The following is a 15537-nucleotide window of genomic DNA, read 5'->3' on the forward strand; positions in this document are numbered from 1 at the left end:
TGAAACTCAAGGAGAATCATAGGATTTGTTGAATGGAATAAACAGTGTAATGAGTACAGAATATGGATGGAGAGTAAAGCGAAGAAATATGTAACTACAGAAGTGTACTAGAAATGAAATTAGCGATAAACTTAACATCGAGGTTGCTGACCACTAGGTAGACGAACGTAAGAAATTCTGCTGCCTTAGAAGCAATATACATGACGGACGCAGTAAGTAGGACATAAAAAGCGAATTACCAAAGACCAAGAGAAGATGGCTGATTTACACCATTAGTGTTAATCTGTGTTACAAAAGGAATGTAAGTTTGGAGCACGGCATGCTACGGTAGTGAATCATGGACGGGGGAAAATCGGAAAAGGGGAGAATCGAAGCGTGTTAAATGTGGAGCTAAAGAATAACACTGAAAATATTAAATGGACTGATAGGTTAAGAATGAGGATATCCTCTGCAGAATCGGCGAACAAAGGAAAATATAGGAAAGATTGACAAGAAGAAGGACAGGGCTGATAGGGCATGTGTTAAGAAATCAGGGAATAAATTACGTGCTATTAGACAGAGATGTAGAAATTGAAACCAGAAAAGGAAGACACAGATTGGAATACATCAAACAAATAATTGTAGAATGTGGTCAAAAAAAGAAAAAAAGGAACTGGATTTCAGACGACACGTATACAATCCTATACAAATTATGGGAAAGAACTTGTTTCCCTTGCAGTAGCAGATCACTGCAGGCTGCAGAACTAATCCAAAGCGCTGTAAGCAGTGAGTGGCCATAATCGCTGCTATGTTATCATAAATTCGTAACTTTCACACCTTGGCTTAGGGCGATGGCTGGCATATAGACGTACAGCGGCATATGGAGCACCAGGCCGATTGTGAAGAGCGCTGACGCCACGACGCGGATGGTCCGGCTGAAGCGGCGTTCCAAGTACTGAAACACAAACAGGCTGTAAGCGGCCGGAAACTGTCGGTGGTTATAACAAGTACAACATAGCCATTCCTCTAGAAATTAAGGATGCCTTCAGCCTCATTAATGAAATGGACATGATATTGCTAACACAAAAAGAGAACAACGCGTTTGCACTATTTTCTATGTTCTTGGTTTTTCCTTGTCATTAGGATTGCCACTTCATTTCGTTATTTCAGTAACAATGACTCTAGTCACATTGACACCACCACTACTACTACTACAATGACTACATTTAACTCTGGTACGCAACAGTGAAAGCAGCACCACTTTCACATTTCTACAGCAATATGCCGAGTCCACAAAGGCAACAAATAATTTTCTTTTCTGACGGCGACCACTGAGTCTTCTCTTTTCTGGTGATGGCCTCCACTTTCTGTTCTCTTATTGAGCCAAGCGACAGCGAAGATATTGGCTCAACTATCTAGTGTACACTCACACACACACACACACACACACACACACACACACACAGAGATCAGCCAGCCGGCTTGTCCATCTTTGGCACGGATAACATCGACAACACGTCATGGCATGGGAGAAATGAGCCCTTGCTAGGTCACTGGAAGGAGCTGGCATTACATCTACACACATGAGTCACCTATATCCTCTAAATTCCGGGGAGGGGGAGGGGGGAGGGGGAGAGATGAGCTATAACTCCATGTTGAGCCACGTCCCAGATGTGTTGGGTCGGGTTCAGATCTAGCGAGTTGGGGGGCCAGCACGTCAATTGGAACTTGCCAATGTGTTCCTCGAACAACACCATCACATCCCTGGCCTTATTTAATGTCACATTATCGTGCTGAAAAATGCCACTGCCGTCGGGAAATGTGATCGTCGTGAAGGGGTGTACGTAGTCTGCAATCAGTGCACGATACACTTAGACGAGCTCCACTGGACCGATGGATTCCCACATGAATGTTCCCCAGAGCACAACGGAGCCGCCCCCAGCCTGTCTCCGTCCCGTAGTACAGGTCTCAAGGAATTGTTTTCCTGGAAGATGACGAATTTGCACCTTCACATTTGCATGATGAAAAAGGTATCGGTATTTTCAGACCACGCCACGCCCAGCCACTGCGCCAATGCCCAGTCCCGATGGTCAGGTGCCCGTTTTAGTCGTAGTCGCCGATGCTGACGCTCTCTTTATTCCTTGAACTACGAAGGCCCATCGTTAGGAGTGGTTGGTTCACTGTGTGTTCAGACACCCTTGTTCTCTGTCCACCTTTTATGTCTGATGTTAGTTCCAACACACTTCGTCACATGGTATATTTTACCAGTCTTCGACGTCGTACATCTGTAATGTGTTGTGGCCGCCCAACCCCCGCCGTGTGTTCGCGGTTTCACCTTAGTTTCGCTACGTGTTAAAGATAGTCACGACGGCACTCTTCGAACACTCAAGGTGTCGTGCGGTTCCCAAAATGCTCGTGCGCAGCCTGCAGGCCGTGGCAGTCTGCCGTCGATGAAACTCGGATAGACATCGTGCCTTCCCCGTTCTACACACGGACAGCACACTCACTGACACTGTATGCACCGTGCGTGTGTCTTGACTAGCAGTCATTCCTCCCCAGGTGATGCTGCTACAGCCTGTACGGGTTTATATCAACAGTAGGTTGGTGGTCGTAATGTTCTGGTTTATCAGTATATTACATAGCATGTAAGTTTTCTGGTAGGCAGAGCTGCTGGTCCAAAGAACACAGAAACTGGACAGTCGTTAACTGGAGTGTGGTCCGAAGAGTAGCAGTTTTGCCATGAGGCAAGCCGCCGAGAACACCAACGGCTGAATGAGGCGTTAGACCCGCAGTGTGTGCAAGGTGTTCATCAGCCTAGAGGTGGTACCTATCCATTTTCTCAAACTTAAATTTTACTATAACAGATAGTTAGGAAAAGCATACTAGTTATCATGTGTGTCTAAATGTGATTATTGCTTTACTTCTGCGCTTTTCAAGTAACCGTTCACGTTTCAAGTTGTCATTACAGAACTGGCAATGATTTTAGTTAAAATGTATATGTATGGTAATTAACTTGTAACATCGACGTCGAGGTATAAACGGAGCAACCATTAATGCCAATTGTTATTTGATGCTGTCCGGCTTCCGAGTACCACAATCCAGACGGCCGTGCGAACAAGGGCATCAGGTAAATGCCGCAAGCGGCGCAACAGGGTAATACAGATTAGTGCTGTAGTCGCCGGCGTTAGGTATATTGAAAGTCCATAACTTTGGACACTACGTCAAGCAACAAAGCAGAACAGGCGATCTTAATACGATGGAACCATGCGTAAGAATATTAATATTTACCTTCAACACATAAGGCGCTGAGACAAGTAGCCGCACCAGATATTTAAAGCATACTCGTGCTCAACTGACTGCGAGAAAGCAGCATTACCGCTGACGCTCTATTTATTCCTTGAACTAAGAGGGCTTTGGTTCGATGTTAACTATTGTAAAAAGATGTAGTCTAGCTTCTGATCTGTATGAGTATGGACGAATGTGTTACGGCTTAAGAGAGAAGACATTGTTGCGAGACCGCTATCTTTAACTGAAAGCCATTTTCTGATTTTGTGCAAGAATAATAAGCTTATCTGACTCTGATAAAGCTGCTTGAAAATTGTCTTTACCGAAATCTTTTACTGGTATTAAGCTTCAGAAATGATATCAATATTTTCACAAAAACACTCGGACAGTCACTGTGCCTTACAATGGACATGAACTTTGATGGTAATTAACTTTATTGGCAGATCTGTGCGCCCGGAACGCTTGTCTACTCCGCAACCTGTTGTTATGTGGAATGTTGATGTGACTGTCCAAAACCAAATTTCGTTTACCGTACTTGCTATGTGAAATGCTAGACGATATCTCACCAATTTTCATAAAAGTGCTTCTGAGTATACAGCACGGGATGTGCAATGCAAGCGTGTAAAGAGTCGTGAAAGTAAATGAAAATTGGGAACCAATCTTAACGACTGATAAAATATAATTATGGTTCATTAAGCCATGTCAACAGTATTGTGGTATCGATAGCTACGATGCCACAACGTAGGTGCGCTCTGTTAGGTTGGCACTACGACAAACACCAACGACAGCGCACTCTAGCCGGAGCGGGAGAGTTCTACGAGCTCCGCTCCAGATTGTGTCCATTTGATCAAGAGCAGACGGCTGGGACACTTCGCTTGCTATTGAGACTATGTACTACTTACGACGAGTCTAAAGCTTCGCACCTCAGTGCAAAGTTATGTACTCAGTTAATACTGTGATATAGTAAAACCATTTCTAAGAGCAGTACCGAGAGATTTTCACCCTTTCCTGCTCATACTCACTTCCTACATTCGGCCTACCCTTCAGTTTACAGGAGCAGACCCATGCGCCACCTTCCAGGCAGGATACAAAAAATATACCTTTTCTTTAAGTTCTCACACATAGACAAATTTTCAAAGTATTTCAAAATAGCTCTCCAGTGTACAATTGCCCTCTCTGACTCCTATTTCAAGTATCAGATAGGTCCATGTGCTTCACTATAAAATTTCTGCAGCAAACTTCAAGCATTGCAAAAACAGACACAATGTCTGCTAGGATAGCCGAAATCAGTGATTTTACAATGTTACTTATAATCCGTCTTGATTAAAAAATGTTTATTCATATAAGCGGTTTCGGTTCATCTAGAACCCTCTTCAGATCTGATATTTCGGTTTCAGGAGTAACCCTTCCAAATACAGCAACTTTCACATGCTGCGTCACATGCATTTACAATCAAGACGGATTATAAGTAACATTGTAAAATTCAAGCATACACAATATTCTAAAAACAAGAAACTACACATTTACAAATACAAAAAGACTGAATTACCCTGAAAATTGGCTTTTGTTATTCTTCCGTTCATATCATCGAATTTCCTTAATATTTTCCTCAAAACATGTTATTACAAGGTCCTTCTTAAATAATGCTTCCTCCACTACACGGTAGGCCAGCTTCCATCCTTTTCAAACCAAGTACAATGCCAGACTCACCAACAGACGCTGCTACTCCTTTCAAAATGAGCTAACCTCTCTGGTCTCTCGATAAAGGGCGTAACATAACACAAGCTGAGTACAATTATCAAATTCGCAACTTCTTTCGCAGTTACTGCTAAAACTACCTGAAAATAGTCATGGCAAACTGTTAGTGGTCATTGATGGGAAGTATGGACAAATCACAAGTGTGCCCTGAGAGGGCAGGCGCCAAACTGCTAATATAACTTCGTGATAGTCTGTGGTCGTTTTCCGAAGAGGTAATACGTAAGTCCGTGTGTAAAATCTGGTTTCATATAAAGATGGAACAGTTTGTTGAAAAATTACCTCTGACGACGTACTTGCATTATCATGTGTTAATCTAGGCAGTCTACGAGTAGTTTTCGAGGTGGCAATACTGGAACGAGTGTGTGAAATGCAACTCCGCGTAAAGACGGAATCAATTGTTAAACCTCTGCACACAACGTGGTATAGAAAACCACCCGCCCGTCCCCTCTGCCTTGCATTGTATTGTATTGAACTAGGGACCTAGAAACGACGGAGAGGCTTCGTCCCCGAAACAGGCTACAGCAGTCCACTCACCACACCCGTCGCCCCCACACCGATCCCAGGGTTATTGCGTGGTTCGTCCCCCAGACGAATGTAACCCCAAATGTTTGCATGTTAGAGTAATGGTGATATGTGTGTGTGTGTGTGTGTGTGTGTGTGTGTGTGTGTGTGTGTGTAGGTGGAGACAGTGTTTGCGTAGCAATCGCCGACATAGTGTAACTGAGGCGGAAAGAGGGCAACCAGCCCGCATTCGCAAAGGCAGAAAGAAAACCGCCTTAAAAACTACCCACGAACTGACCGCACACCGGACCTCGACACTAATCCGCCGGGCGGATTCGTGCTGGGAACCGGCACCCTTTCCCGCCCGGAAAGCAATGCGTTAGACCGCACGGCAAACCGGGCGGGCTCCTCTTTGCCTGACTGCGTTTGCGCGATGTAGGTCTTATCCCCAGCTAGTGCATCTTTCTGGCCCGTCATGCTCAAGATTTTGTAGGGGTCACCTGTTCCGTAGCACGCACTTCCCGGGTGGAATTCCACCCAACCTTGTTGTTAATGCCCCTCCAAACCACCTTGTGGAGAGAAAGTTAAAATACTCTCGAAAAAAGTATTTCTGTGATCTCAGGTTGATTATAAGATCATGTGAAGTATTATTGTGTTTTTTGCGGTGCTCGGGTACTAATGATTAATCACCGGGATCTTGTCACGCATAGTAACGATAGATTGGCAGTCAGAATCTTTTTCTTGATTTTTTTTTTTTTTTTTTTTGCTTCTATAAATGGAGATAAAATCCAGTGGCATCCCAATATCTCGTATTTCAATTCCAATAACACTGAATTATTTCCCACTTGCCAGCTCGTTATGCAGTGTTTATTCCATACGCTTTCATTCCATATACTTGTGATCCTACGACCAGTGGAGAAGAAACAGCTAGATCTTTACAAAGCTAGAGGTAATCAAGATGCCTCCAGTTATGAGGGCGGACAGTATTTACTGAAATCCATCGCGTTTGTTAATTCTGGCACATCTTTTTCAAAAAAATGGTTCAAATGGCTCTGAGCACTGTGGGACTTAACTTCTGAGGTAATGAGTCCCCTAGAACTTAGAACTACTTAAACCTAACTAACCTAAGAACATCACAAACATCCATTCCCGAAGCAGGATTCGAACCTGTGACCATAGCGGTCGCGCGGCTCCAGACTGTAGCGCCTAGAACCGCTCGGCCACCGCGGCCGGCGCACATCTTTTTCATGGGAATGTTATATTCAGGAACCCACTGTGTAGTATCTGAAGGTAACAATTGGCATCTGACGTATCCTCATTAATCCTTTACGCTTGGTATCTATTTTGTGGGGAAAATTACTTTGATACAGGGGTTAATTTTAATAGGACGCTTCAGGCACAGTCTTATTGTGTACTGTGATAGATTCTGACGCGCGTGACGCCATCTGATGTCCTGAACACTGTTGGGCCACTGCATGAAGCTCCACTTGCGATCCTTCGGCGTAAAAAGCCAAGGTCGCTGTTGGAAGGAATGTGCACCGGCAGGCATTGACCTCTGCAGCGTTCCTCAATGACGTTTCCGGCTATTGGTCTCTGTCTTCCATTTACCCTCCAAGACACCTTTTTCAAACACTCGAAATATATCGGTATTGTTTTGCGATACCCTTTATTAACAGTATATTATATTACTGCTCGAGATTAGTGAACAGCTTTCTGTCACACTGTTAATTTCTTATTTTAATTGTACAAGTAATTTTTAAGGACCTATGCACACTGACATCAAATATACTGTAGGAAGAGAAAACAAACGCAAAAAAAAAATTAATGTAGAGTGACGAAATTTCAGGAATATATTTTTCAAGGAAACATAGTTAAGTAATTAACAATGCGAGACCACAGGTTAATGTAATCGCGATTTAAGCCATTGCAAATGTGAAATGCTGGTGCATTAATAACGGGCGTAGCCTCCCCCCCTCTCCTCCCCAAAGAATTTTGAGTGCAAGCACATAAACATGCTCGCATTGTGTTGTTTAGGTGCCGGATGTCAGTTTGTGGGACTGAGTTCCATGCCTGTTGCACTTGGTTGCTCAGTACAGGGACGTTTAACACTGTTTGTGGATAATGTTGGAGTTGTCCGATTATGTCCCACATGTAATCGATTGGAGACAGATTTGGTGATCTAGGAGGCCGAGGAAACATGTCGACACTCTGTAGAACATGTCGGATGACAACAAATGCATGTATGCGAGCGTTATCCTGTTGGAAGCAACCGCTGGAATGCTTTCATGAATGGCAGTACCACAGTTCGAATCACGAGATTGAAGTACAAATTTGTAGTCGGGGGCCGGCCGCGGTGGCCGTGCGGTTCTGGCGCTGCAGTCTGGAACCGCGGGACTGCTACGGTCGCAGGTTCGAATCCTGCCTCGGGCATGGGTGTGTGTGATGTGCTTAGGTTAGTTAGGTTTAAGTAGTTCTAAGTTCTAGGGGACTTATGACCTAAGATGTTGAGTCCCATAGTGCTCAGAGCCATTTGAACCATTTTTTGTAGTCGGGGTGCGTGGGATACCCATGAGGGTGCTCCTGCTATCATACGTAATTGCAGACCAGACCATAGCTCCAAGTGTAGGTCCAGTGTGTCTAGTGGTTGCAGGCCCTCAGCCGACCTCCTCCTAAGCAACACACGGCCTTCACTGGCACCGATGCAGAACCAGCTTTCATCACGAAAATACAACAAACCTCCACGTCACCCTCCACTGAGCTCTCGCTTGACACCACTGAGGTTGCAAATGGCGGCGGTTTGGAATCAGTGGAATGCATCCTACAGAGCCAAATGTCGAACACGATGGTCTTCCCTCTCGGTTGCGCCACATGGCCCACTAGAGCACGGTATTCTTACGACCATAAATTTTTGTGACCACCGCTGCCAACAATCATATACAGTGGCTACATTCCTGGCAAACCTTTCGCGGCAATATCGCAGAAGCAACGTCCAGCTCGTAGCCCAATTATTCCGCCTCTTTCTAACTCACGGAGGTGGTTATAATGAGGTCTTTGTTGGGTGTATTTAAAGCGAACCTGGTTTGCATCCTCTAGTGGTGATATTAGCACCAATGTCACGCAACCGGCACGAATAAACTTTCGTTTTTATAGCACAACCCCTTCTTGGTGCTGCAATTTTTTTTTATTCCGTCCGTGTGTTTTTGGGACTTACCTCATACGTCGATGTAAGCTGCAGCTCGAAGAAGACGGGGAGGAAGATGTAGTTGGTGATGATGGAGAAGAGAATGATAGTCACACAGACCCAGGCGTAGACACTGCCGTACAAGTAGATCTCAGAAGGAACGCCCATCAGCGTGGTACCAGAGACGTGACTGTCGACAAAAGTGTCAGTGTGAGAAACAGAAGGCGAAGCCTACCCAGTTCATGTTATTTTTAGAGAAGAGTAACTGTAGTTCGAGTACCGATTTATAACCCAAGAAAACTTCTCCTTCCATTAATTCAGTTACGTTTGCAGATGCGAGTGCATTACAGATGAGCATAATTATCATGGGCCTACGATGGATGACAGATTTCGCCAAAATCAGTCTTACCTAATAACGCCGTGTTACAGCACCAATTTTTTAAGAACTGAACCAAGCTGTTAAACGCAACATCCCTATTACAACAGTCGAATCTGAATAGTCTTACATTTAATCTAACGGGTGACAGTCGGGTCTGCTTACAGTTATTCCTGAATTTAGCAACACCGAACTGGACTAAACTAAATTGAGCTCCGTCCGCACAGACCTCGGAATGGTGAACGGCACCGACCGACCGCCACGTCATCATCAGCCGTTAGGCGTCGCTGGATGCGGATGTGAAGGGTCCTGTGGTCAGCAAACTACTCTCCCGGCTGTGTGCCCAGCGAGGGCGGCGATCAGACTGACCTTTGCTAACAACTGTCAGGTGTGAAGATTGTATTGGTCCAAGGGTACGGCTGGCTCCATCCTGTTCGAAGTAACTGTAGGTGTCTTCCTTCTCCGTAATAGGGGAGAGAGTGTGGCAGATATGATACGCGAGTTGGGATGGAAGTCATTAAAGCAAAGACGTTTTTCGTCGCGGCGAGATCTATTTACGAAATTTCAGTCACCAACTTTCTCTTCCGAATGCGAAAATATTTTGTTGAGCCCAACCTACATAGGTAGGAATGATCAACAAAATAAAATAAGAGAAATCAGAGCTCGAACAGAAAGGTTTAAGTGTTCGTTTTTCCCGCCCGCTGTTCGGGAGTGGAATGGTAGGGAGATAGTATGATTGTGGTTCGATGAACCCTCTGCCAAGCACGGAAATGTGAATTGCAGAGTAATCATGTAGATGTAGATGTAGATGTTAATGCTTCCACAAACAGTTCCAAATGTGGACAACATAACGCGCCTGAGTCAGCGCCTGATGAATGAAGACCAAGCGCAGACACACCAAACCCCAACCTTTCCTGATCACACCAATCTGGAATCGAACTAGCGGAGATAGACGGCTCGCAACGAATAACTGAGAAATACATCATTAATCTGAGGAGGGAAGTATGAGTGCATTATTCGCACGCTGTACAATTTGTGCTCGAATTACTATAGCATAGAGGCACACGCGTTCATCACTCCTCCCACGTTGTTCGCCCCTGTAAAAACCATTCAGGAACAAAGGAAATCTCTAGCCAAACATGGTCGTTTTCTACACACACTTGCCATGAAGGTCTCAGTTTCCCATAGCTCTCTTAGAGTGCATTCTTATTTCGTAATGGCCGCGCGGATTTTCGCCACATTAACCATTCACTGATAGTCAAAGTATTTGAGGTTCTCTAGACAGTACTCAAAATCTTAAATTTATCAAGAAATTCCTCTCCAGGAGTTAGTGCCCACCAACTGCCTTTATTACTGGGTGACCTCTGCATAGTACAGTTTCAGTGACGTGTCTGAATGTCTGTGGAAGAATGGTAGCACAGTCGTACTCACGATCAGAAACCAGAGAAGGTGGCGATGTTGGACGCCGTAGTCTGGAACAAAGTCGACGTTATAACTCATCCCAAAGTTGTTCCTTTAGCATCAGGTTGGCACTATGGGCAGACCAGTCTAGTTCAGGAATGTTGTTGTCCACAAGCCACTGCCTAAAAAATGGTGCTTTATGGCAGGGTGCATTGTCATGCTGATACAATCATCGTCTCCGAACTGTTACACTACTTACATAGTGCAAAATGACGTACAAAGTGTTCACATGGTTCCACATTTAGAGTCTTCCTAAGTGTAATAAGGGACCGCGTCCAAACCACAGTACATTCCCCCATGCCGTAACACCACTTCCTCCATACTTCACTGTTTCCACTACACATTATGGCAGGTACTGTTATTCAGCCATTCGCCAAACCAAAACACTTCCATCGAATTGCCAGAATGTACAGCGTGAATCATCACTTCTAAGCACTCGCTTTCAGGCATCCGCCATCTGGTGACGTCACATTTATACCACCTCGGCGTCGCTTAGCTGTGACTACAGAAATTAGAGGTTTATTAGGGGCTGGTCGACCATTCCACCCAATTTGTTTAACTCCCTATACAAAATTTTTGTGGCAGCTAGGCTGTTCGTAGCACTTGAACTCAACTGGAACTCACGGGGAATTCCTTCTACTAATTTCAAGCGACTGTTTATAACAATCGTCCTTAGTTCTCGACAATTACCGCCAGCTCATTGTTCAGCCGTGTTTTTTCTCCCCCGCTTTTCCAGTTAACAATTACTTCATCATCAGTCTTAGAACGGTCGAAAAATTCCTGATTGACTTACTATTCCGGTCGCACTTAATGACTACCCCAAGTTCTAAATCAGTGACTTCTCCTGACCAACGTGTGGAATTTGGGTAACGAACACGATGTTCATGATGTGTAATGCCTGTCAAAGTTACCGATTCACATACAAACTATTTATTTATACACAGTATACGGACAGATATGATTTAAAAACTTGGCGTCTAAGAACACACTGACCATGGTCCAAAGATACTGTTCTTGCAGCGATACTCTTGGGGACGGAAGGCCATAGAGCGGTTGTCCCCACAAACGCATTCTGCTGTTATCGCTTCTCTGCTGTTAACACAATACTCCACGCTACCTTTTATACTGGCGGGTCCTCTCTCATGACATCTGGTGGGCAATTCCACATTACGTAGGGTGTCCGGATACTTTTGATCAGACAGGCATTTATGTATGGAAATACATCATAATAGAACACTGCAGGCAAAGCATTTATGTGACAGACGAAGAAGGCAATCTAAAACTGACTAGTTAGCTGAGGACCACGTGGTGTTTGGAGACACATCAGTCAAAAAATCAGTTTCATGAATTAAATACGGGAATGATTCCAATAATTAACATAAGAGGAGATACGTAATGATAAAAGTGATCTAGTTCCCGCATTCTCTCTGATCGCGCATGTCAAATATACAAGCGATTTGTATTAAGACAGAAATGAATACAAAAATATCACACAAAAATCTGACTTTTGACTGTTACTGAATCGTTATCACACAGGGGGAACTGTCAACTTTCCCGGGCGCTAGCCCGTAGAAAGTACTTCAATCATGTTAACATCTCATCCTCTAAAATGAATAGAAAGTACTTCAATCATGTTAACATCTCATCCTCTAAAATGAAGCGATTACTGTTCAGATTGCCTTCAATACTTCAGGTCGCGTTAGGAATTCAGTAGAGCCATAATTTGTGGTGTCTACCAGCTATGCTGCTAAGTACTGCAGACTGCTACGTGGCTGACACATTGGCATATTTGCAGAAATGCCTGAAAAACAGTTTAATGCGAGGCTAGTCGATGTTACGTATATTTCCATATAAGTTCAGATGTATTATTTTCGAGAGAAATTACTGGTATAGAATATATAGGGAATTATCGGACAGTGAAGTAATTTACGGACGTTTGTCTGGAATATCAAAAATGCTGTTGGGCTTGAGACTGTGTCACCATAAACATTAAAAAAGACTCTACTATTCAGAAAAGCTTGTTTTTACAGTTTACAGTGTTACCGACTCGTACTCAAATGAATTTTATTGACAATGGAACACTATATACAGGGTGGGGCAAATAAAAGTGGCCCGGACGAATGGGTACGATAGGACGCGAATGTATGCATACGACCACACTCCGTGACGCGCACGACACGTGTACGCCCGTCACGTGATCCAAACCCGGTCAGAGCGTAGTGCCGGCTGTGTCAGTGTGAGTGGAGCAGTGTAAAGGGGACGATGGTATTCGTAGTGGAACAGTGAGTGTTCCGTTGTGGAACGTTACCTGACAACAAATTCGTGGAAACGGTATGTTTCCTAAGAAGTATATTGGTGTCAAAGTGCCAGCAAAGAGTGCCATGCAGTGCTTAGTCAGAAATTGGCGTCAGGCATGACCTGTTTTGAACAAGTCAAAAAAATAGGTGCAGTCCACCAGAAAATGCTTCAGATTCCTGCCAAATCAACCTGACGCCTGTAGGAAGAGACCAGCGTATCACGTCGATCATGCGGACGAACAATCCACCTGGGGCCGGCCGGGGTGGCCGAGCGGTTCTAGGCGCTACAGTCTGGAACCGCGCGACCGCTAAGGTTGCAGGTTCGAATCCTTCCTCGGGCATGGATGTGTGTGATGTCCTTAGGTTGGTTAGGTTTAAGTGGTTCTAAGTTCTAGGGGACTGATAACCTCAGAAGTTAAGTCCCATAGAGCTCACAGCCATTTGAACCATTTGAACTACACGTGGACCTGCACCTGCATCTCTACGACGTCTGTTGTTCATGTATTAAAACGAGCAGATGCTTCTCAGCGCTTCAGTTTTGTGAGTGGCTCTTCACTGAGATAACAAACAATGAATGGTTTGGACTTCCACTTAACACCATTGCTTCATCAGACGGTTGGGTTCAAATGGTTAAAATGGCTCTGAGCACTATGGGACTTAACTTCTGAGGTCATCAGTCCCCTAGAACTTAGAACTACTTAAACCTAACCAACCTAAGGACATCACACACATCCATGCCCGAGGCAGGATTCGAACCTGCGATCGTAGCGGTCGCGTGGTTCCAGATTGTAGCGCCTAGAACCGCTGGGCCACACCGGCTGGCAGAATGTTGGAGTTTGGTGCAGCGTCTGCGTCCCGCATTATTGGTCCCCTCTTGTTTCATCAGACGCTGACTCAGGCGCGTTACATTGTCCACGTTTTGAAACTGTTTTTGGCAGCATTAACGGAGAAGGAAAAGATCTACAGTTATTTCGAACAGGATGGAGCTACTGGCCATACAGCCGACCGAACCTTGGAGCACATTTTACACAATCTTCACACCTGACATTGTTAGCAAAGGTCAGTCTGGTCGCGGCCCTCCATGGGCACCCAGCCTACGTGATCCGTCAGTGTGCGATTACCTTTCTTGTGGGGATCCGTCAAGTCTAAGGTGTATTGAAGTAAACCTCGTAATCTTCACGTTAGTTCTGTATTTCCTTACCTCTGCTGTGTGTCTTTGTACCATAGAACTCTGTTCTCCGGACCACTTTTATTTGCTCTGCCCTACACGTTAAGTCAGTAATGTATTGCATGGCGCAAAACCCAGTGGAGAAGACTCACCTCGAGATCTGGGAGATGGCGACGGGGAGCACCCTCATCGTCTTGCCGCCGTGCAGGTAGTCCACCTTGGCGGTGTTCCTGGCGCGGCCGCAGATGCCGAAGTAGAGGCCGATGGCCACCGAGAGCGTCAGCATGAGCGCGAACGCCGCATGGTCCACCCAGCCGAACAGCACCTGCCTCGACGCCACATCGGCTGCCTCTGCTGTCACATTGGCCGCCATGTCTCTCCCAACAGTCGCGACAGATGTACGTTCGCCTGAAGGCTGCTATCACCGACGGCCCCTGTGCTTTCAAGGCGCCATTGTTAGCCACACGTCAACGCACGACTCTTCTTTGTCTTTCGGAAGAGGGAAATGGGACAAAAAATGTTGTTAGAGGAAACGCAGACATAAAGAAACTGGAAGATATCCGTAAAGGAACAACTTGAACAATAGGTTATCGTATAACTCTGAGCCGCGTGCGGCTCGTGTTGGTGCCGTCGGTAGGTTGGCATCGTGTAACAGGGATAGTGGCTGTTCGTTTTCTTCTTCTGTTTACTGACGTGACTATGTTGGCTTGCGTTGTCTTTGGAAGGACGTGAAGTATTTTCCGGGTCGGGTGTGTCGGTAGTTCGGTTGGGACGGAGCAGCAGAGAGGTCCGGCTGCGTGAGGACATGCCGGGACAGCTGGCGGCAACCAGGCATTGCCGGATCGAGGGGCTTTAGTGGCGAGGGCCACAACCTCGTTGTCCACCGGACCCAGCACGTTGAGGTGAGTGAACATTAATCCAATAGTGAAACCTCCATTCTGTGATCACGTCGTTTGTTTATGCGTTGCTGCTCGAGGGTCGCCGTAAGACGAACAGCAGCAATTGGAGCGTGTCGAATTAGCATAATCTATTAGCCGTATTCTGCTGCCTGTTATTAACTTTTTAGTTTTGTGTTACTATTTGGTGAAGTGCAACCAGCGGTTTTTACTGCTCAGTGGCTGCTAACGCCCCAGTTACCTGCCCTGGAGGGTATCGCAATTTTGCGGCAATGTACTTTCCTTCGTTTTGCCGATGCTGTCCGGCATGACGTGTAGTTCGACAGCATCCTTGATTGCGGTGTGGATTGTCGTTCCTTTGGTCTCCCTTGGTTGTAGTGGTTCCTTCTGCCTTTCGATGTCTTAAACACCGGATTCTGAAGACGCAGTGCTGTCTGTCACTTCGCCCTCGCTTGAATTATTCCATCGCTGTACTGGTTATCACACGTTAGGTGGACTTGGTAAGAGGATTGATCGGCGTTTAAACTGTCCCTAGTTTGAGTTGCCATCCTGTTAGGTGAGCATAACTCTTGGCTTTCTGTCTCATCACTTACGCAGCTGTAGCGACTTTTTTCCGGTCGATCCTTGGAGCACTG

At 45.4% G+C, this 15537-nt stretch overlaps 1 protein-coding gene across 1 annotated transcript in view; it reads right to left on the reverse strand.

The window, feature by feature from the left end:
• The window catches only part of LOC126260857 (sodium-coupled monocarboxylate transporter 1-like), a 149439-nt gene that overhangs the window by 101312 nt on the left and 32590 nt on the right, over positions 1-15537 (reverse strand). The window contains exons 2-4 of the mRNA XM_049958270.1: positions 14159-14440; positions 8735-8894; positions 817-934 (exon numbers count right to left, since the gene is read on the reverse strand). Coding sequence (XP_049814227.1) covers positions 817-934; positions 8735-8894; positions 14159-14379 — 499 coding nt within the window. The 5' untranslated portion in view covers positions 14380-14440. The remainder of the gene's footprint in view (positions 1-816; positions 935-8734; positions 8895-14158; positions 14441-15537) is intronic.

This window comes from Schistocerca nitens, chromosome 5 (genome assembly GCF_023898315.1).
Source record: "Schistocerca nitens isolate TAMUIC-IGC-003100 chromosome 5, iqSchNite1.1, whole genome shotgun sequence".
NCBI lineage: Eukaryota > Metazoa > Arthropoda > Insecta > Orthoptera > Acrididae > Schistocerca > Schistocerca nitens.